Source organism: Trichomycterus rosablanca, chromosome 11, assembly GCF_030014385.1.
Source record: "Trichomycterus rosablanca isolate fTriRos1 chromosome 11, fTriRos1.hap1, whole genome shotgun sequence".
Taxonomy (NCBI): Eukaryota; Metazoa; Chordata; class Actinopteri; order Siluriformes; family Trichomycteridae; genus Trichomycterus; species Trichomycterus rosablanca.
In genome coordinates, this window is record NC_085998.1 from 14,185,542 (window position 1) to 14,209,782 (window position 24,241).

Below are 24,241 nucleotides of genomic sequence, written 5' to 3' on the forward strand. Positions count from 1 at the left end.
AGAGAAGCAATTCATCAAAGACTAAAAGACACACCCCTCTATGCAGACATTTAATGCCTAGTTCACACTACACAATTTTTTACCCTGATTTTCGCTTGCTGACTGGTCGCCGCTAGATGTGGCAGCTTGGAGGCAACTCTGTGTTTGCTTGATGATCGAAACTCGGCTCTCGATCACTGTGTGTGAACTGTTCAAGGACTTGATTGTTCACAACTGAAGAAAAATATCTAGCATGTTAAATATCTGGACCAGTCGCCGACTCAAAATCCTGTAGTGCAGGGGTGTCAAACTCACGGCCCGCGGGCCAGATCTGGCCCGCCGCGTCATTTGATCCGGCCCGCGAGAGCTTAAACGACTGTATGATTGTTGTGATGGTTCGAGTCGTTACAGAGACGCGCTTATAATTTAATAATTTAATTTAATGCGCCTTTAAGAGACCACGCGACATCGTAATCATGGCAACTAACTTTAACCTTCGCTAAGAAACCATGTGACTTTTATGGCAAAAGAACGCGGGGTAGCGTAGTCAGTAATGTAAACAATAATAAATAAATACAAATAATTATATTGCAATATAATACCCAAGCATTGTCTGTAAGTAGTGGCGTTTATATTCTCAGTTGTTAGTAAATGTTTAGTGAGTATATCACAGCGCTTTAGTTACAAATTTACCGTAATTAAATACTGTTGTTACGTTACTATAGCAATTAGTATCTTTACACACAATTTTAACTAGATGATGTTACACATATTTACACATGATCCTAAAATGTACAAAAAGATAATTAAGAAAATTAAGCATAAGGAGGAAATTTAATGAAAGTGAAAACAAGTTTGTGCTTCAGGAAGAAAAACCGGTGCGTCTCTTGTGTTATGAGGCTGTGTCTGTGGTAAAGTAGAACAATATAAATGCAGAATTCAGCCTCCAAGAAAAACAGCAATGTGACTGCAATCACAGCAGGATACGTTACAATCGGCCCTTTGAGGGCCACCATAATGCTGATGTGGCCCTCGGTGAAAATGAGTTTGACACCCCTGCTGTAGTGTGAAAGGCGTTGTGAGCAGGTTGCAAGTGCAAGCGAGTGCTATGTCGATGAGTACAGCGACCCGGCAACTCCGAAAGTCGTGTAGTGTGAACTTGGAACACACTGATTTAATTTCCAGCTGGAGTGGTCCATGTCCAGTCAGGTTAACTGGAGCTACTAAAATCACCCTAAGTGTGACAGACCATCAACCTGTTAGGTGTGAATTTGACCCACTACGACCCTGAATAGGTTAAAACAGTGGTAAAACAAACAACGAATCAATTAATGTATTATTGTATTCATTAACCACTTTACCCTGGTCAGAAATGCAAAACCAAAAACAACGGGTGCAGGGGAAACCCTCTAAAAAGAGAAGCAATTCATCAAAAACGACAAACCCATTTATGCAGACATTTAAGGGGCATTAGAAAGTTGCAAATTCATATTCTGCATAGTATTGGGAGGTACATTTTTTTAAATGGTGAAACTCCACACAGACTGGACGTGAGGATTGATCCTAGCTCCCTAGGACTCATATTGCTGTGCAGCACTCATATCAGTTGTGCTCCAGTGCCAACCTTATAGCTGATTACAAAGAAACATATTCATGAAGTTACGCAGTGCCAAATAGAGCCATGTAAGATCACAGCGCTGCTGTCTGATCCACTCATACCAGCACAACACACACTAAAACACCCCCACCATGTCAGTGTCACTGCAGTGCTGAGAATCATCCACCACCTACTGTAAATAATACCTGCTCTGTGGTGGTCCTGTGGTGGTTCTGACCATTAAAGAACAGGGTGAAAGCAGGCTAAAAAGGTATGTAGAGAAGTAGATGGACTACAGTCAGTAATTGTAGAACTCCAAAGTGCTTCTATATAAGTGGAGCTGATAAAATTAACAGCGAGTGTAGAAACAAGGATGTGGTTTTAATGTTATGGCTGATCAATATACCTGTATATGTTTTTATATATTTATTATCTATATTTTCCCTATGGTTGTGCACTATAGGTTTGAGATGTGTAGAGTTTTATGTTCCTAACGAAGCAATTTGGATCCATTCATCTATGCTTATGTAGAATATGTGGCTAAAAGTTTGAGGACACATGAACATTAGCTTGTCCCCTTCCAAAACCTTAGGCATTTACCATAGGGCTTTCCAGAGGGAAACTGTGCTGAAAACGCTAGTGCATGATAATCATTGTGTCCTTCAAAGCTCATAAGCTAAATAGTGATACTGTTGTGTCCTTGCTGGTGTACCATGCCAAAGTAAATTGCTCCTGGCATGTTTGGGAAATAGTTTTCCCTGAATGGTTGTTAGCTGTAAACACTTGGATCAGACAAACAGATTCAATTGAGGATATTATACTGGGCCCCAAGCTGGAACAAAATGCCTGCCCTTACATAGATGGGACAAACAGAAAACCACATTCACAAACACCAAAACACTTCTCGCCAAGGGTAAGGAAGAAAATTCAGATTCCGTTGCTGTTCCTAAGGGTCTGTGGGAAACCAGTAATGTCCGGTTTGAATATAAAGGTTGTTGTGAACTTGAGTCTCACCGGCCTGAATGTGAAACAAATACAAAGCAATTAGTTCCTTCAGCATGTGCCAGACTCACAGTCACACCAGAAAAGAAAAAAAAAAAAAAACTTGTGGGTTTTATTTGACTTGTACTTAGTGTTTTCTTACATTGAGGATCTCTTTATTTATTCATTCATTTTTAACTGCTTGCAAGTGCTTTATTCAGATCAGCATTGTGTTGGGTCTGGAGCCAAACAGAAAGGCTAGGGGCAGGACAGACATTTACTTATTTACCGTGTTAAACAGGTCAATTTAGAGTGCCCATATCATCCTCTGAATGTTTCCATTATGTGGAAAGGAACCAGAGTACAGTGGGTGATGTCATTGTTTTACTAGACCTGTAGGTAGGACCATGGTACATGTACAACTCAGTTAATCAAACTTATGTATGTAAGTTTGTATTCAATGTATTCAAGAGGGGGCCCAGGTGGAGCAGCGGGATATTCCACTAGCACACCAGCTCTGAGATTCTGAACGCTCTGAGCTCTGCGCCCCCTGGCGGGCATAATTGGCAGTGCCTGCAGCAGACAAAATTGGCCAAATGTCTGCTGTGTGGGAAAAGACTGGACTAAAAAAAAGGGTGGAGTTCAACACTGTGTAAGGACCCTAATTATTAGCCTGAGGCGCCTGTACAGAGGTGGAGAGACGCTAAAAGTTTATTAATTTATTAGGATTTTAACATCATGTTTTACACACTTTGGTTACATTCATGACAGGACAGGGAGTTACTGGTTACACAAGATTCATCAGTTCTAGTTCAATGTCAAACACAGTCATGGACAATTTAGTATCTCCAATTCGCCTCACTTGCATGTCTTTGGACTGTGGGAGGAAACCGGGGCACCCGGAGAAAACCCATGCAGACACGGGGAGAACATGCAAACTCCACACAGAAAGGACCTGGGAATCTAACCCAGGACCTTCTTGCTGTGAGTGTCTGACTCTTCATGCGTGAGACTGGCCCCATTGAAGAATGGGCAAATAAGAAGTGTGTATCAGGCAAATATACCCTTCTCGTACACGATCAGAGTACCCAGCAGCGGAAAACTAATGAAATAGCAAAAAAAGTATTTCTATTTTTCTTCTATACAGAAATATATTTAATTGACTTTTTAAAATAATAATTTAACAATAAACATAAGCAATTATTGTTGGTCTGAGAGAGCACCAGGGTGTACCCAAACCAAGTTCAAGAGGCTTTACTGTCATTTCAGCTAGACATTTCGTACATCTCGAAATATTGCGGCACGGTAGCTAAGTGGGTAGCACTGCCACCTCACAGCAAGAAGTTCCTGGGTTCGATCCTCAAGTGAGGCGGTCCGGGACCTTTCTGTGTGGAGTTTGCATGTTCTCACCGTGTCTGCGTGGGTTTCCTCTGGGTGCGCCGGTTTCCTCCCACAGTCCAAAGACATGCAAGTGAGGTGAATTGGAGATACTAATTTGTCCATGACTGTACTTGATATAACCTTGTAAACTGATGATCCTTGTGTAATGAGTAACTACCGTTCCTGTCATGAATGTAACCAAAGTGTAAAACATGATGTTAAAATCCTAATAAACAAACATCTCAAAATAAAATAACATTCCTCCAGGACCAGGGTGCAACACAACACAAGTGCAGACAATGCAATACACAGTGCTTATAAAAACAGTGCTTTCTTACCTAAGAAAGTGAGGAGGGATGGGACCAAAACACGTGTGCATGTCAAGTAAAAAAAAAGAATGTACAGTACAATATATTTTCATATATAATTAATAGTGAAGGGCTTGAATAGCAGCAGGGTTATTAAAGAACAATGTGAAAAAATTTAATTTTGTGCAAAGAATACCCGATACCACAAATTTCTTCTTACTGCTGCAGTTGCGGCCACTGCTGGCAGGAAGCAGCATAGCATGTCTTTCCATATGCTGAAAGACTTTCTGTGAGACTTTGCCTCTGCCAGTATAAAGCAGTGGAAGTGGGGCGGGGGGGTTGGCAGGGGGGCCCTCTACAACATGAACTCAACCCCCCACCGCACTTATATTACAATATTTTTGTTAAGTAAAATATATATTTTTTTTAAAACTGTGCATTGAAAATACCAGAGCCAGGAATTTGGACTTGAAGTCTGTTATACTGTAGATGATTTTGCTTAGCGCAAGGCACGCCGCATGAATTTCTGAGTGAGTTCCTTTCATACATTCTGATCAGCTACAGTATATAAAATTTGTCGAGGGGGCCCATTTTTTTTTTTTTGCACTGGGGCCCATGAGCTCCTAGTTACGCCACTGAATCAGAGAGTTGGAAATGACTAGATTTGGGGAAAAAATGGCTTAATATAAAACCAATTCAATTGCATAATTATAAAGGATTATGTCCATAATTATGCGCATGGATACTTTTATTTTTGCACATGTTTATATTTTTAATCCAACTTTTATGAAACAGCTTAATCATTTGGAATTTTGATGCTATATTAATATTAGACTCTAAGGTATTTATAAGAGGATTGTGCAGCTTGCTTCGGTGGCTGAATATGTAAGGTTAATGATCACTGGTACTGTTTCTGAAAACAACTATTTAATTACATATTTTAAAAGGCAGGAAATCCACATAATGCATACTAAGTAGTCAACAAACAATCACAAATAACATACAAACTAAGCACACTTTTTAGTAGGTTTAGTAGGTTTCTATGTGTTTGGGGATACAGCACATCTATTCCAGATTAGCCATAAACACTTTTGCCAATTCCGTCATCTCTGAATAATGTACTTTGTTTTTCAACAACACACAGTTACAGAGTAATGGGTTAAGAAAGGAAAAAATGAACTTAGTAAGACTTTAAACTCAATATATATAATCTCAACGTTCTTGAATACAGACTTACATTCTCACTATGTTTCATTTTTCTTATTCTTTTTAATATCAGGGAAGAGATGAGATCACTCCAGGTGGCTCTTCAGAAGCAACTGGACGAGTCGGCTGAAAAAGCAGAGAAACAGCAAGCCACGGTGAGACCTCTCTAGTAATATATATGTTAAGATAGTCTGTCCATCAGAAATGGAGACACATTTATTTGAAATTCAAAGATACAAAACATGAAGCATGGACAATGCAGGAACAGAACAAAGATAACACAAGGGAGAGCTACACTATCAACACAGATGTCAAGGCTACAGGCTAATGCTAAGCTAAACACTAAGAATAGAAGAAGAAGGCATGTATTTGTCCTATATACATACACATCTGCAGTACAATGAAATTCTTTTTCCACATATCCCAGCTTGTTTGGAAGCTGGGTTCAAAACACGGTCAGCCATTGTACGACACCCCTGGAGCAGACAGGGTTAGGTGCCTTGCCCAAGGGCCCAACAGTGGCTGCATAGCAGAGCCTGGATTTGAACTGACAATCTTCCAACTGTAGCCCAAAGCTCTACCCACTAGGCTAACACTGTCCCAATTCTAACTAATTAATGCTAAGACTTGAGTGTTCATAATCAATTCCTAAACTAACATGAACCCTAAACTGTACTAAAAATGCTAAATGTATATACAATAAGGAGGGTTTAAGGCTAAACTGAGCTAGCCTGCTTATTTTGCTACAACAACCCTTAACTTGAACAGGGTAACATGGGTAACGTATACCCAAGGCACTGATTACATTACAAGGTACAGGTGATAAACTAACATGAACCCTAAACTCTACTAAACAAGGAATGCTGAATCTGAACACGAAGACTAGGACTAAGGTTCTACTGAGTGTAGAGCAGTTCGAGTAGGATCTCATAGTCAGGATAGAACAAGGCACATGGACATCAATGTAACACTAGAGATAAGTTAGAATGGATCTCAAGGTCAGGCTAGATCAAGTCACACAAGGTACAGGTGACAACGATTAGGGTGAGGGCAAATTAATTGTATATGTATATGTACATATATACATTGATCAGCCATAACATTAAAACCACCTCCTTGTTTCTACACACTGTCCATTTTATCAGCTCCACTTACCATATAGAAGCACTTTGTAGTTCTACAATTACTGACTGTAGTCCATCTGTTTCTATACAAACCTTTTTAACCTGCATTCATGCTGTTCTATAATGGTTAGGACCCCCCACAGAACCATCACAGAGCAGGTATTATTTGGGTGGTGGATCATTCTCAGCACTTCAGTGACACTGACATGGTGATGGTGTGTTAGTTTGTGTTGTGGGGGTCCTGACCATTGAAGAACAGCATGAAAGGGGGCTAACAAAGCATGTTTAGAAACAGATGGACTACAGTCAGTAATTGTAGAACTACGAAGTGCTTCTATATGGTAAGTGGAGCTGATGAAATGGACAGTGAGTGTAGAAACAAGGAGGTGGTTTTGAGTTTATGGCTGATCGGTGTATATACAGTGTATCACAAAAGTGAGTACACCCCTCACATTTCTGCAAATATTTCATTATATCTTTTCATGGGACAACACTATAGACATGAAACTTGGATATAACTTAGAGTAGTCAGTGTACAGCTTGTATAGCAGTGTAGATTTACTGTCTTCTGAAAATAACTCAACACACAGCCATTAATGTCTAAATAGCTGGCAACATAAGTGAGTACACCCCACAGTGAACATGTCCAAATTGTGCCCAAATGTGTCGTTGTCCCTCCCTGGTGTCATGTGTCAAGGTCCCAGGTGTAAATGGGGAGCAGGGCTGTTAAATTTGGTGTTTTGGGTACAATTCTCTCATACTGGCCACTGGATATTCAACATGGCACCTCATGGCAAAGAACTCTCTGAGGATGTGAGAAATAGAATTGTTGCTCTCCACAAAGATGGCCTGGGCTATAAGAAGATTGCTAACACCCTGAAACTGAGCTACAGCATGGTGGCCAAGGTCATACAGCGGTTTTCCAGGACAGGTTCCACTCGGAACAGTCTTCGCCAGGGTCGACCAAAGAAGTTGAGTCCACGTGTTCGGCGTCATATCCAGAGGTTGGCTTTAAAAAATAGACACATGAGTGCTGCCAGCATTGCTGCAGAGGTTGAAGACGTGGGAGGTCAGCCTGTCAGTGCTCAGACCATACGCCGCACACTGCATCAACTCGGTCTGCATGGTCGTCATCCCAGAAGGAAGCTGACGCACAAGAAAGCCCGCAAACAGTTTGCTGATGACAAGCAGTCCAAGAACATGGATTACTGGAATGCCCTGTGGTCTGACGAGACCAAGATAAACTTGTTTGGCTCAGATGGTGTCCAGCATGTGTGGCGGCGCCCTGGTGAGAAGTACCAAGACAACTGTATCTTGCCTACAGTCAAGCATGGTGGTGGTAGCATCATGGTCTTGGGCTGCATGAGTGTTGCTGGCACTGGGGAGCTGCAGTTCATTGAGGGAACCATGAATTCCAACATGTACTGTGACATTCTGAAACAGAGCATGATCCCCTCCCTTCGAAAACTGGGCCTCATGGCAGTTTTCCAACAGGATAACGACCCCAAACACAACCTCCAAGATGACAACTGCCTTGCTGAGGAAGCTGAAGGTAAAGGTGATGGACTAAACCCAATTGAGCACCTGTGGCGCATCCTCAAGTGGAAGGTGGAGGAGTTCAAGGTGTCTAACATCCACCAGCTCATGATGTCATCATGGAGGAGTGGAAGAGGATTCCAGTAGCAACCTGTGCAGCTCTGGTGAATTCCATGCCCAGGAGGGTTAAGGCAGTGCTGGATAATAATGGTGGTCACACAAAATATTGACACTTTGGGCACAATTTGGACATGTTCACTGTGGGGTGTACTCACTTATGTTGCCAGCTATTTAGACATTAATGGCTGTGTGTTGAGTTATTTTCAGAAGACAGTAAATCTACACTGCTATACAAGTTGTACACTGACTACTCTAAGTTATATCCAAGTTTCATGTCTATAGTGTTGTCCCATGAAAAGATATAATAAAATATTTGCAGAAATGTGAGGGGTGTACTCACTTTTGTGATACACTGTATATATATATATATATATATATATATATATATACAGTGTATCACAAAAGTGAGTACACCCCTCACATTTCTGCAGATATTTAAGTATATCTTTTCATGGGACAACACTGACAAAATGACACTTTGACACAATGAAAAGTAGTCTGTGTGCAGCTTATATAACAGTGTAAATTTATTCTTCCCTCAAAATAACTCAATATACAGCCATTAATGTCTAAACCACCGGCAACAAAAGTGAGTACACCCCTTAGTGAAAGTTCCTGAAGTGTCAATATTTTGTGTGGCCACCATTATTTCCCAGAACTGCCTTAACTCTCCTGGGCATGGAGTTTACCAGAGCTTCACAGGTTGCCACTGGAATGCTTTTCCACTCCTCCATGACGACATCACGGAGCTGGCGGATATTCGAGACTTTGCGCTCCTCCACCTTCCGCTTGAGGATGCCCCAAAGATGTTCTATTGGGTTTAGGTCTGGAGACATGCTTGGCCAGTCCATCACCTTTACCCTCAGCCTCTTCAATAAAGCAGTGGTCATCTTAGAGGTGTGTTTGGGGTCATTATCATGCTGGAACACTGCCCTGCGACCCAGTTTCCGGAGGGAGGGGATCATGCTCTGCTTCAGTATTTCACAGTACATATTGGAGTTCATGTGTCCCTCAATGAAATGTAACTCCCCAACACCTGCTGCACTCATGCAGCCCCAGACCATGGCATTCCCACCACCATGCTTGACTGTAGGCATGACACACTTATCTTTGTACTCCTCACCTGATTGCCGCCACACATGCTTGAGACCATCTGAACCAAACAAATTAATCTTGGTCTCATCAGACCATAGGACATGGTTCCAGTAATCCATGTCCTTTGTTGACATGTCTTCAGCAAACTGTTTGCGGGCTTTCTTGTGTAGAGACTTCAGAAGAGGCTTCCTTCTGGGGTGACAGCCATGCAGACCAATTTGATGTAGTGTGCGGCGTATGGTCTGAGCACTGACAGGCTGACCCCCCACCTTTTCAATCTCTGCAGCAATGCTGACAGCACTCCTGCGCCTATCTTTCAAAGACAGCAGTTGGATGTGACGCTGAGCATGTGCACTCAGCTTCTTTGGACAACCAACGCGAGGTCTGTTCTGAGTGGATCCTGCTCTTTTAAAACGCTGGATGATCTTGGCCACTGTGCTGCAGCTCAGTTTCAGGGTGTTGGCAATCTTCTTGTAGTCTTGGCCATCTTCATGTAGCGCAACAATTCGTCTTTTAAGATCCTCAGAGAGTTCTTTGCCATGAGGTGCCATGTTGGAACTTTCAGTGACCAGTATGAGAGAGTGTGAGAGCTGTACTACTAAATTGAACACACCTGCTCCCTATGCACACCTGAGACCTAGTAACACTAACAAATCACATGACATTTTGGAGGGAAAATGACAAGCAGTGCTCAATTTGGACATTTAGGGGTGTAGTCTCTTAGGGGTGTACTCACTTTTGTTGCCGGTGGTTTAGACATTAATGGCTGTATATTGAGTTATTTTGAGGGAAGAATAAATTTACACTGTTATATAAGCTGCACACAGACTACTTTTCATTGTGTCAAAGTGTCATTTTGTCAGTGTTGTCCCATGAAAAGATATACTTAAATATCTGCAGAAATGTGAGGGGTGTACTCACTTTTGTGATACACTGTATATATACATACTCTAGTATACCTTACCTTGTATTAATGACAGAATATGTCCAACTGTCAATTGTTATTTAAATTTAAAATAATAATAATGATAATAATAATAATGGCTTAGACTTGTGGACTTTTATTTGCACAGTTAATTCAAATTCTTCTTCAACATTCAAACATTCCCTTTGTCTTAACTTAAAGTGTACTGCTGATCCCAATATCTTTTTCTACAGCTCAAAAACCTAGTGTTTTCCTCTAATATAAAAGGTAAAAATAAAAAATTAAGTGTTCAATTTTTTGTGGTTTTGACTTATGATTTAACATTAAGATTTTTTTGCACCAGTATGTTAGCATAAACACTAAAAATAAATTCTTAATTATTTGTTGCAACAAAGGTGTAGTTTCTCCCAACTTTAATAAACCATGTAGACTTTTAGGATAAATGACTACTATTGACTAAAAAGTTGAGTTTAAATGTAAAACACCCAGTCTCAGTATTTGATGGAACATCCTTTTGCCTTGATAACCTCTAATAAGTGATTTTGCTGAATGCTAACAAGCTTTGCTATCACCTCTCATGTAGAATCTTCATTTATTCTTCTTTTGCAAAAGCCTCCAGCTCATTGACGTTTGATGGCTTTCGTGCTGCTGCATAGATTTACTATATGATTTAATTTGATTTATCATTTGATCTAAAGACTGAAAAGCCACTCCAGGATATTCCAGCACTGATTTCTTAAGCAAACTTTAGTTGACTTGGAAGTGTACTTTTATTATCATTGATAGTATTCTTCTGATCATAAGCCTCATCTTTCTTGTGCCAGACAAACTGCAGATCCATATGGCCAAACAGTTCCAGTTTAGATTTATCACTCTAAAGAACTGCATGCTTTTCCAAGTTCCTACTGACATATTCCAGTGTGCCCTTCCTGTGCCTCTTGGTCAGAGGTAGCATGCTACATAAATCCGGCCATAAAGACCTTGGTTGTTAAGTGATCAATTTATGGTTGCCACTAACACATTTGTTCCAGCCTTTATTGGGTCTTTTGCAACATGTTTGTCTTTGTTATCTTTGTTGCACAGATTAATTTGCTAAGGCCTCCGGACAAAATGTTGAGGTTTCTCCCATAGCCAGGCAGATTTGCTGCTGCACCATTAGTTCAAATGCTTAGTTTAAAATAAATATTAAACATAAATTATTAGCCGCTGGGATCTCGAATACATTGTATCGACTCTTAGCTTTGCCTGCCCGCTGGGCTGAGCGGCCACATGAACTACAATTGGCCTGTTGTTCAGATAGGGGTGGGATTAAGCCGGATAGGGTCTCTCTCATAGCTAATGCAATTACGACCTCTGCTGGCTGATTGATGGCGCCTGCACAGAGATGGGAAAAGAGTGCTCTCAGGGTGTGTCTCTCCGTACACAGTGCTGAGCTGCACTGCACTCGTCAAAGTGTAGGTGACAAAATGCATACGGTTGCTGCCCACGTGTCGGAGAGGGAGTGGGTTAGCTTCGTTCTCCTCGATCAGAGCGGGAATCGGCATTGGTGGAGAGGAAGCATGACGCAATCGGGCAATTGGACGTGCTAAAAGTCAGGAGAAAAAGGGGAGAAAATATATTTTAAAAAATAATAATTTATCTGATTCATTTGTAATTAATCTGATTCATCTGATCCAACAGTTTAATTGTCTAGAGGGTGATACTGTGGCTTGTTGGGTAGCACTGTCACCTCACTGCAAAAATATCCTGGGTTTGATTCCCAGGTGGGCAGCTCCAAGTTATTTCTGTTTAGAGTTGCATGTTCTTCCCGTGTCTGTTTCCTCCGGCAGCTCTGATTACCCTCCAACAATCCAAAGACATGTCAGTAAGGTGAACTGGAGATACAAAATTGTCTGTGACTTAGTTTGACATTGAACTTGATGAATACTGATGAATCATGTTTTACCAGTAGCTACTTGTCCTGTCATGAATGTAACCAAAGGGTAAAACATGATGTGATTCTAATAAACAAACAATCTTATCTAGATAGAAATGAAACTTGGATGAGTTCACTACATTTTACTGTCCACAAGCTACTAAGGAAAAGACAAGGTGTGATTATTAAACCTATACATGCAGTTTCAGGCTCATCTTCACAAAACTAATTATGAGGAATTAGACCCTGTCTGGGCTATTTTCAGCTCCTGGTTTTATGTGTATGGAGTGTTAATTATGAAAGGCATAAGAGGGAATGTGTGATGTACAGGGACATTTATCAAAATTTTCCCTTTAATCTTCTGTGTTTTACTGTTTGTGTGCCTATGTGTGTTTCTATGAACTGATCAGCCATAACATTAAAACCACCTTCTTGTTTCTACACTTACTGTTTATTTTATCAGCTCCACTTACCATATAGAAGCACTTTGTAGTTCAACAATTACTGACTGTAGTCCATCTATTTCTCTACATACCTTTTTAACCTGCTTTCACCCTGTTCTTTAATGGTCAGGACCCCCACAGGACCACCACAGAGCAGATATATTTAGGTGGTGGATGATTCTCAGCACTGCAGTGACAATGACATGGTGGTGGTGTGTTAGTGTGTGTTGTGCTGGTATGAGTGGATCATGTCCACTCACTGTCCATTTTATTAGACACTCCTACCTAGTTGGTTAATCAGAGGTCATAGGACGCTGCCGACATGGTGCTGTTGGCTGGATATTTTTGGTTGGTGGACTAGTCTTATTCCAGCAGTGACAGTGAAGTGTTTAAAAACTCCAGCAGTGCTGCTGTGTCTTATCCACTCATACCAGCACAACACACACTAACACACCACCACCATGTCAGTGTCACTGCAGTGCTGAGAATGGCCCACCACCATAATAATACCTGCTCTGTAGTGGTCCTGGGACAGTCCTGACCATTGAAGAACAGCATGAGGGGGCTAACAAAGCATGCAGAGAAACAGATGGACTAAAGTCTATATGGTAAGTGGAGCTGATAAAATGGACAAAGTGTGTAGAAACAAGGAGGTGGTTTTAATGTTATGGCTAATTGGTGTATGTTTAAACAGATGGAGATGAAGTATTTCATTGTCAACAAAAAAACACAACATGATCTCATGATGAGAAATTCTAAATAGTCTATCATACTGAAAATGTTTTCATTTCTAAAGGAGGTTTCTGATTCCATCAGGCCACTTGAATCTTCTTTTCTCCAGAAACAGTTCATTATGTACATTATATAGAAGCAGACTGTAATCATGTTTGGCATTTTAATGCAAAGTTCCGCTACTTGAAATAAGAGCGAATGTGCTGGCACAGTAATATTCCAACCATTATCACATTTTAGCAGTTCAGAATGTGATAACGTAAACAGCATTCTTTGATATACTAAATAAGAAAAAGGCTGATATGTGAATTCAAAAAATTGAATGAAGCCATTTGGATTTTAGTCATGCAATTTACTACTGCTTAATGTACTAGTGCTAAAATAACAAGAATAATGCCATGAAGACATAAAGCTGCACGCATTCTAAAGTAATATATAACCGCACGTGCAGTAAATAAATAAATAAATAAATACATAAATACACAAGCTCAGAATCAGCAAATTATGATGTAAACAGCAAAAAGACAATATTGCCAACTAGATTTTAGTTAAGTAATCTACCACACGTTTATTGCACATATTGCACATAACAGCCAAGTAAATTTAACTGCTTATTTTGTCACTATGTAATGGTTTTCAGCCATAACATTAAAACCACCTCGTTTCTACACTCACTGTCCATTTTATCAGCTCCACTTACCATATAGAAGCACTTTGTAGTTCTACAATTACTGACTGTAGTCCATCTGTTTCTCTACTTAACTTTTTGCCTTCTTTCACCCTGTTCTTTAATGGTCAGAACCCCCACAGGACCACCACAGAGCAGGTATTATTTAGGTGGTGGATTATTCTCAGCACTGCAGTGACAATGACATGGTGGTGGTGTGTTAGTGGATCAGAAACAGCAGCGCTGCTGGAGTTTTTAAACACCGTGTCCACTCACTGTCCACTCTATTAGACACTCCTACCTAATTGGTCCACCTTGTAGATGCTGTTTGAGTTGGTCATCTTAGACCTTCATCAGTGGTCACAGGACACTGCCCACGGGGCACTGTTGGCTGGATATTTTTGATTGGTGGACTATTCTCAGTCCAGCAGTGACAGTGAGGTGTTTAAATACTCCATCAGCGCTGCTGTGTCTGATCCACTCATACCAGCACAACACACACTAACACACCACCACCATGTCAGTGTCACTGCAGTGCTGAGAATGACCCACCACCCAAATAATACCTGCTCTGTAGTGGTCCTGGTAGAGTCCTGACCATTGAGATAGAGCATGGAAGGGGGCTAACAAAGTATGTAGAGAAACAGATGGACTACAGTCAGTAATTATAGAACTACAAAGTGCTTCCATATGGTAAGTGGAGCTGATAAAATGGACAGGGGGTGTAGAAACAAGGAGGTGGTTTTAATGTTATGGCTGATCGGTGTATATGCCTATATTAACTTACAATACAGTAAGATATTGACAAGTTACTGCCTAAACATTTGAAAATGTTTTTGCTACCATAGCCTGTAGCACTGCAACAACTCCATTGTAAAAGTTTTGGCAGACAAATTGGTTGTCAGTTGTTAATATAATATTGGCAAAATGTGTATAGGATATTTAAGTTACATAATTTTGAATCATTGCGAATAAGCAGGTGAATTGGTAACATGTGGCGACAATAAATAAGGACTGATCCTTTAGTGGATCCTCGTTTCATTTCTAAAGATGGATCAAAATTGCAAATTATTCAGGTCTTTTACCATCTACTCTACAGAATATTGTGCAAAGATTCAGTGAATCTGGAGAAATCACAATCTGTAGGGCAAAGCAGAAATGACTGTTAAAAGTGTATGACCCTCAAGTCCTCAGACTGCATTGCATGAGAAACAGTTGTGCTTTGGAAAATCATCATTACTTAACACCGTCCACCTCTGCTTACAGAACTGTTATCTGAAACACTGTTATACAAAGAGAAAGCCATACATGCATAAGTTAATGCAGAAATGCCACGTTATCTGGGCCCAAGCTCATCTCAGACTGAAAGACTGTGAAAAAATAGTCTGGAATTTTTATCTTTGTCATGAAAAATACCTCTCTGTCTGTCTGTTTTTATGCTGATCAAATGTGTTTTATTTAATTATACTATTTTTTTAAATTGTTGTATAGAAATGCTTTTTTTATTCACAGAAAGGAAAAGCAGATCCTGTTATAAATAGAAGTTATATAATCTCTCGTCAGTGACCTGCCGAAACACAGGGGGAAAGCTGCCATATTCACAGTGAATCTTTAATAAGGATCATTGGTATTTGATTGGTTTTGTAGCTTATCTCTAGAGCTATAAGCGCTCTTGTAACCTTTGGCTTTTGAAAAATAGAATGGATATTAATTTGGGTATTTATGCTACTCTTTCTAGTAATATGCATCAAGGTAACAGAGTTCAAACCAAGAGTACAAGAGTACATCAGCATACTGATTACATTATTGTAAAAACGTAACATAATTTAGATACATTTGATAACAGATCTTGAAGCTTCAAGTCTTACCTGTTTTACAACAGTATTACACACCAATGAACAATATAAAAGGTCTGTAAGGGCCCAACTCCAGTTTTGTCTTTGGGGTTAAGATGTTTTTGTGTTTTCATGAGCATCTTAAGATGATGATTAAATCTTTACTACTATTTGACAACAAACACAAACAACAACAATTAAAAACATCTATTCATGATTATGCTTTTTATGTATTGTGATAATTCACTCACTCACTTTCTTAACCGCTTATCCAGTTAGGGTCGTGGGGGGTGCTGCAGCCTATCCCAGCTTTTCAATGGGCACAAGGCACACAGTAACACCCTGGACGGGGTGCCAGTCCATCACAGGGCAGACACACATACACACACACACACACATACACACACCCATTTACCTATAGGGCAATTCAGTGTCTTCAGTTAACCTCACTTGCATGTTTTTGGACTGTGGGAGGAAACTGGAGCTCCCGGAGGAAACCCACGCAGACACGCGGAGAACATGCAAACTCCGCACAGAAAGGACCCGGACCGGCCCGCCTGGGGATCGAACCCAGGACCTTCTTGCTGTGAGGTGACAGCGCTACCCACCGAGCCACCGTGCCGCCCTGTGATAATTCACAATACATAAAATCTTGACACTGCTGATTAATCATATTTTGTTTTGATACAGATCAAGTTTTTAAAGATGGAGATGGAGAAAAAGACCAAAATCATCAAAGACCTACAGCAGGAGGTAGAGCTTCTAAAGTATAAACATCCTGCATGAGAACCTTAAGCACTGATATAAAGGACCTTTTTAATAATCTGTCATTTATTTTCTTTACAGAATAAAAGCTTAAAGAATAAACTCCTCTCTGGGAATAAACTTTGTGATATACATGCTGAAGAGGTAAGAGTTAATACAGTGGTATTTAAACCTCATATCAATAAATAATCAATACCAACATTTATTGACACCCCTGCATTTAATACTTTGTAGATCTCTCTTCGCCAATAAATCAGCACAGCAGTTTTCGTCTATATCATTCTTTACAGATTCTCTCCCAAAGCTCTAGGTCCTGTCTTGTTCACTCCCCTCATCTCACTCAACAGTTTTCATGGCCCAAATTAACCCCATAAAGAACAAGACAGGACCTAGAACTTTGGGCAGTCTCGATCAGGGGATTGAAATGGCCATGGGAGAAGCTTGATTGTGTTGTGTTTGGGTTAGCCAAACTAAATGTATAAATATGACTTGACCTTACAAATGCTGTTGAGGCTGAATGGAACTGAATCCTGTAATCAAGTGGAAAGATCTACTTGAACCCAACTCTCCAGCTCTTGTGGCAAGTCATAGATCAGGATATAACACACTATATACAATTTTATATATTTATATATTTTATTATAAGTGTTACCAGGGCCACAGTGTGCTCCATCATTTTGTATTGCATGATGCAAGGCACAACTTGAACCTTCCCGGAGCACTCAGTAATTCAAGCATTTATAGCAGAGTAGCAAGATAAAAGCCACTTTTAAGTAAAGAGCATTATGACTGTCTACTTGGAGTTTGCTAAATAGCATGGAAAAGACTTATGAGGAAAAAAAAATGTTCTGACCTGATTAAATGAAAATCAAACCAGCTAAAACCCAGACATAAACCCCATTAAACATCTGTGGAGAGACTTTAAGGTGGTACTTTAAAGATACTTACCATTTAAAAAGATCTGCCATGAAGAATGAGATAAACTGCCCAAATTCAGGTGTGCAATGCTTGTAGAGATATATCCAATAACACAGATGTTAGTGCTGCAAAGGGGCTTCTACAAAATACTAAATAAAGGTGCTACAGATGTTTTGTGAAAAAAGGTTTTAGGTTTCACCTTGTAACTCGACGTCCCCTAAACTCAAAATATTTGAAACCTGACACCCTTCGTGGAGACATTTGTACCCTTAAACTCGACATTTTCCTTAAATTTGACATGTTCAGAGTGCAAATATGAGATGAGTAGGTATTATTTGGGTGGTGGGTCATTGTCAGCACTGCAGTGACACTGACATGGTGGTGGTGTGTTAATGTGTGTTGTGCTGGTATGAGTGGATAAGACACAGCAGCGCTGATGGAGTTTTTAAACACCTCACTGTTACTGCTGAATAGTCCACCAACCAAAAACATCCAGCCAACAGCGTCCTGTGGGCAGTGTGCTGTGACCACTGATGAAGGTCTGGAAGATGACCAACTCAAACAGCAACAATACATGAGTAATCGTCTCTGACTTTACATCTACAAGGTGGACCAACTAGGTAGGAGTGTCTAATAGAGTGGACAGTGAGTGGACACAGTATTTAAAAACTCCAGCAGCACTGCTGTGTCTGATCCACTCATACCAGCACAACACACACCAACACACCACCACCATGTCAGTGTCACTGCAGTGCTGAGAATGATCCACCACCTAAATAATACCTGCTCTGTGGGGGTCCTAACCATTGAAGAACAGCATAAAAGGGGGCTAACAAAGCATGCAGAGAAATAGATGGACTACAGTCAGTAATTGTAGAACTACAAAGTGCTTCTATATGGTAAGTGGAGCTGATAAAATGGACAGTGAGTGTAGAAACAAGGAGGTGGTTTTAATGTTATGGCTGATCGGTGTATATATTTGCTGAAGGTTTATCTTTTCACTTGCTCTGTAAATTAAAACCCATGCTTACTCTTTATAACTACATGCTCATATTTCTTATCTTTAACAGTCTAAAAGAATCCAGGCGCAGCTGAAAGAGCTGAGGTACGGCAAAAAGGATTTAATTTTCAAGGTAAGTGCCAAAAATAACACTTCATCCTTGTACCTGAGCAGCTTGCACATGTTTTTCCAGTGACCTTGAAAGTTCATTTGACATTAACTGTGCTCGTAATTGAGTCTCTGATCTCGTGAGTTCTGGTTTGTGTAAGACCAGTTAATAAGGGCTGCTGCACGGTTTACTGTTTACTGTTTACTTCACCTCTGATGGATTTTGGCTCACAAGTAGACCAGTGTTGGTGGACTGTGACTGTGTAGTTTTTTACTGCAGTAAAACAATTAAAACCAATAGATGCACATGTGTTTTAAGCACACGACATGATGTTAAACCATATTTTTCCTAAGACTTCTAGGTCAATCTGGTTGAGAAATGCTAAAATTCTACATGAAGAATAATTGTAGGTTTGAAGGTACGTAGCCAATTATTAACTACGTACAATTGCTAGCAAAATAGTTACATTTTAGACTTAGCTGGTTTATTAGCATGCAGTTGGTTGCACGTGTCGAATAGAATTTTATTTTAACTAGTCTAATAATCACTAATTGTTTTTTTTTTCCTTAAATGTTTTTTTATTAGTAAAAATGAAACAGTAAAAAAAAAATACAGTTACCGAGTCGCCCAGTTGGTGCAGCGGGATATTCCACTAGCATTCTGCTAGATATTGTCTGCTCTGCTACCAGTTGGCTGGGCAACATCTAGCAACATCAACATTTCTGCTTGGTTGGGGAAATGACCGGACTAAAGTGGGTGGGGTCTTCAAACGCTGTGCAAGGACCCTGGTTAGCAGATAGAGGCATCTGTGCAGAAGCACAGTCGTAAAGAAGGGGTTCGCTAGGACTGCGCACGGGTCGGAGGAGGCGTTGGCTGAATATTTTTGGTTGGTGGACTGTTCTCAGTCCAAGCAGTGACAGTGAGGTGTTTAAAAACTCCATATGCATTGCTGTGTCTTATCCACTCATACCAGCACAACACACACTAACACACCACCACCATGTCAGTGTCACTGCAGTGCTGAGAATGACCCACCACCCAAATAATATCTACTCTGTAGTGGTCCTGTGGGAGTCCTGACCATTGAAGAACAGGGCGAAAGCAGGCTTTAAAAGTATGTAGAGAAACAGATGGACTACAGTCAGTAATTGTAGAACTACAAAGTGCTTCTATGTGGTAAGTGAGCTGATAAAATGGACAGTGAGTGTAAAAACAAGGAGGTGGTTTTAATGTTATGGCTGATTGGTGTATATATGACATATAAAGGCATTCTATGTTTAATAACATGGCCAGTAACTTTTAAATTAATGTTACTTAATTAAAATGCCATTAACATAACTAACAAACACCATTCTTTGCTAGCCACCTTATTTATAACTGTAAGCCAATAATACAGCAACAAGCTTAAATATTTAATATTCCTTTGTTGTCTCTTTGACCAACTACCTAATAGTATTTCAATAAATGTAAAGTCATTAACAACACAGTAAATGTTTATTATACTTTATGAAACCTCCCCTACCAGGATTTAGTTTTCTTGGAACTTAATACACTGATAAACTAAGTTTGGAGGAAGAACTATTTTACCTTTTCTCAGATGGAATGTTAAAATAGTTAATTAGATCTCGAGCCGTGCCCTGTGCCCTCACTAATATCCAACTGAATTGAAAAGGAGCATTAAGGCTAGGTAATAAAAAGGATATGAGGTGAGTGCTACAGTAAATGATCTGCTTGATTAGGGTAATGTAGCTGGAAACATTGTTAAACAGCCCTTCCATAATTTCACCACCCTTGTGAACCACATAAAGAATCTGTGCTATTTTAGCTTTGGGAATCATTTCGTTCAGCAAATTCTCTGTCAACACATAATGCCTCTGTCACAGTATTCCCACTGGCTCCTTGTCAACACTGAATACACAATATTTTTGGCCAGAGAGCTCCAATTTCATGGCGTAATAGAGGGTAGAACAGGTTTTCACCATCTCTTTATGTTCTGACAACGTACGCCAACTCTCCAGGGATTTCCAGTTAAGGACTCTAGTGAGTTCTGTTAAGAAGACACTTGGGAGCCAGTCTGAGGTATTTTACAATTCAGTTTTGAGTAATAAAAATATAGGGGGAGGACAATATAATGGATACCTGCAACAATATATTAATATCAAAGACTTTTCAAGAAGTAAAACCTCCACTACAGCATTAATTCATTTAATTTACATTTTCGGCACTTAGCAGACGCTTTTATCCAAAGCGACTTACATTGCAGTTACAATATACAGTCTGAGCAACTGAGGGTTAAGGGCCTAGCTCAAGGGCCCAACAGCAACAATCTGGCAGTAGTGGGGCTTGAACCATTACTAGTCCAGTACCTTAACCACTAGGCTACGGCTTGCCTACATTGAGATCTGCATCAGTGGTCACAGGACTCTGCCCACGGGGCACTGTTGGCTGGATATATTTTTTGTTTGGTGGACTATTCTCAGTTCAGCAGTGACAGTGAGGTGTTTAAAAACTCCATCAGTATTGCTGTGTCTTATCCACTCATACCAGCACAATACACACTAACACAACACCACCATGTCAGTGTCACTGCAGTGCTGAGAATGATCCACCACCCAAACAATACCTACTCTGTAGTGGTCCTGGGAGAGTCCTGACCATTGAAGAACAGCATTAAAGAGGGCTAACAAAGCATGCAGAGAAACAGATGGACTACAGTCAGTAATTGTAGAACTACAAAGTGCTTCTATATGGTAAGTGGAGCTGATAAAATGGACAGTGAGTGTAGAAACAAGGAGGTGGTTTTAATGTTATGTTTGATCGGTGTATGGTTATAGTCTATAGGCTAATTCAATTTTGTGTTCTGTTACACATTCTGTGAGCTCTGACCACCACTGTTCCATTAATGCTGTTTGTCCAGTTTACAATACTCTGCCATGTTTTAAGGCTGTTCCCAGTGAAACTCATTTTCTTTTTATTTATTTAGTTTGTTTATTTAATACATTCATTTTACGACTGACACACCTGTAATCTGGACACTCACTAAAAACCCTTTTTGAATTTCATTAATTGTCTTATTTTTGTACTGCAACCATGATAAGTCACTGTACAGTCAATTATTTATTTTTTATATATTTTTTTTACCCATGTGGTGCAAGGTCACATACTTAACTCAAAGTAGTGAATCACTGCAGCGTTCTTTCACAAGCATCTCAGCATTTTAAAATGCGACTGAGATACAACCCTTAATAAATTAGATTAGTTTAATAGCACTGACACAGGCGTCACAGTTGTTAAATGTCAGGTGGAACATGATGTACGAACTAATAATTACTGTTTAACGACATCGTTCTTGTAAAATTATGCTTCTGATTAGCAATTAGTGAAGTTTTATATTCTCTTGTAATTGTGGTAATGTATTACTGATTAAGCTATTAAAGTTGGTCTGTCTGAGCGCTGTTTTGCTTTATTCATTGCTATTGTGTTGGGATACATTATATTAATTATTTTTTAATTCTTTTAATTCATTTTTTAGCAGACTGATGTCAATTAATATGAGTCACAACATATAAACAATGCAAATGAACCATATTTGGTGATTATTAACTCATTTGACTCATTGATGGTGTTTTTGAGGGGTTAATATTAGGACATCAACTTTGCTCAAAGACTTTATAATGTTTTACATTATTCTAACCCTTTTTGTGTAAATTAATGGTTAATCATTGAACAAGTATTTACAGCAACTGAATTGTGTGTGGCTATTTTTGATTGAGCTCAGGTGGTGCAGCAGTCTATTACGCTAACCCACCACCTCAGAGATCCTTGTTTGAATCTTAGCTGTGTTATCGGGTACTATTTTTAAATGCATTTTTCCCCTTTTCTCCAGATTTAGCATAATCAATTTGTCTTCCGCTGGTATGGATCCCTGATTGCGTTCAAGGAGGGTATATTGCTGCTCGTGTGCCCTCCATCGCGTGCGCAGTCCTAGCAGACCCCTTCTTTACGCTCGTGCTTCTGCACAGGCACCTCGGTCTGCTAACCAGGGTCTTTGCACAGCGTTTGACCCAGTTGGTCCGGTCATTTCCCCACCCAGCAGACACGGTGGCCAATTTGTGTCTGCTGCAATTACTGCCAATTGTCCCAGCTAGATGGCATGCAGCCGACCAGTAGCATAGCTGAGATTCGAACCCGGGGTGTTCAGAATCTCGCTGCTATCAGTTACTAATAACACTTTTACATTGGCATTGGTGCCTAAATCCTGAATGGTTTGGTGCTTTTCCACTGCAAAATCACAGGTTTTCAGCTGCAATCGCTGCCAGTTGTGCCAGCTAGATGGCATGATGCCGACCGGTAACATAGCTGAGATTTGAACCCGGGGTGTTTAGAAACTCGCTGCTATCAGTTACTAATAACACTTTTACATTGGCATTGGTGCTGGTGCTGGTGCTAGTGCCTACATCCTAAATGGTTTGGTGCTTTTCCACTGCAAAATCACAGGTTTTCAGCTGCAATCGCTGCCAATTGTGCCAGCTAGATGGCATGCAGCCGACCAGTAACACAGCTGAGATTTGAACTAGGGGTGTTCAGAATCTCGCTTGCTATCAGTTACTAATAACACTTTTCCATTGGCATTGGTGCTGGTGCCTAAATCCTGAATGGTTTGGTGCTTTTCCACTGCAAAATCACAGGTTACAGCTGCAATCACTTCCAATTGTGCCAGCTAGATGGCATGCAGCCGACCAGTAACATAGCTGAGATTCGAACCCGGGGTGTTCAGAATCTTGCCGCTATCAGTTACTGTTAACACTTTTCCATTGGCATTGGTGCTCATGGTGGTGCCTATATCCTGAATGGTTTGGTGCTTTTCCACTGCAAAATCACAGGTTTTCAGCCAGAAAAAATGGTGCTCTTCTGGCCCCATATTCATGCTGGTCTGGAACCAGCGAACCTGTGATGCAAGTGGCTGAAATGGCTGGGGAAGGGAGAGGGGAGCTGTACTGGGGGGTTGTATTCCCACCTTTCAGCCATTTACAACTAAAAGCAAGAGAATCGCAGAAAAAACAGCAGTAATAAATCATCAGTGGTCAGAGGTGGAAACAAACCCATTAGTTGCAGGATGGTCCTCACAAGGATACATCAAGGTGCATAATAAGTGTGCTGCACATGAATGCTGAAAAGGTTGATTTTGGACAGTTTGACTTATCCTTAAAGAAAGAAGCTACATTTGTAAAAGAAGAGCACATGCCACCATGTTGTTAATACAGTGTCTTCCATCTTCTGTTTCCGGATATTGGAACTTTTACATCCACGTACGTAATCATTGGGCTCTTAAACTAGTGGAACCACTGGCCTGTTTTTGCTAGTTCACAGGAACCAGCACCAGCACTTTACTGGTGGAAAATAATTATATGTGTCTTCTAAAAGGTGTGAAACAGAATAGGTGATTTTGCCCTTGATTCACTAATACAGCCAATGCTAAAAAACAATATGTTTTTGTCTGAAGATATGACAATTATTTGAGCAAAGATCAAGCCCCTTATTTGTCATTAAGCCTTTTATATTTGTAGTGTTTACTCCCTAACGACTAGTTGCAGACAATTAAAAGC

General features: G+C 40.2%; 1 protein-coding gene across 2 annotated transcripts in view; it reads left to right on the plus strand.

Moving 5' to 3' along the window:
- The window catches only part of luzp2 (leucine zipper protein 2), a 198,054-nt gene that overhangs the window by 160,138 nt on the left and 13,675 nt on the right, over window positions 1–24,241 (plus strand). For both annotated transcript variants that reach the window (XM_063004499.1, XM_063004500.1), the window contains exons 4-7: window positions 5,525–5,606; window positions 16,534–16,596; window positions 16,690–16,752; window positions 18,597–18,659. In XM_063004499.1, coding sequence (XP_062860569.1) covers window positions 5,525–5,606; window positions 16,534–16,596; window positions 16,690–16,752; window positions 18,597–18,659 — 271 coding nt within the window. The remainder of the gene's footprint in view (window positions 1–5,524; window positions 5,607–16,533; window positions 16,597–16,689; window positions 16,753–18,596; window positions 18,660–24,241) is intronic.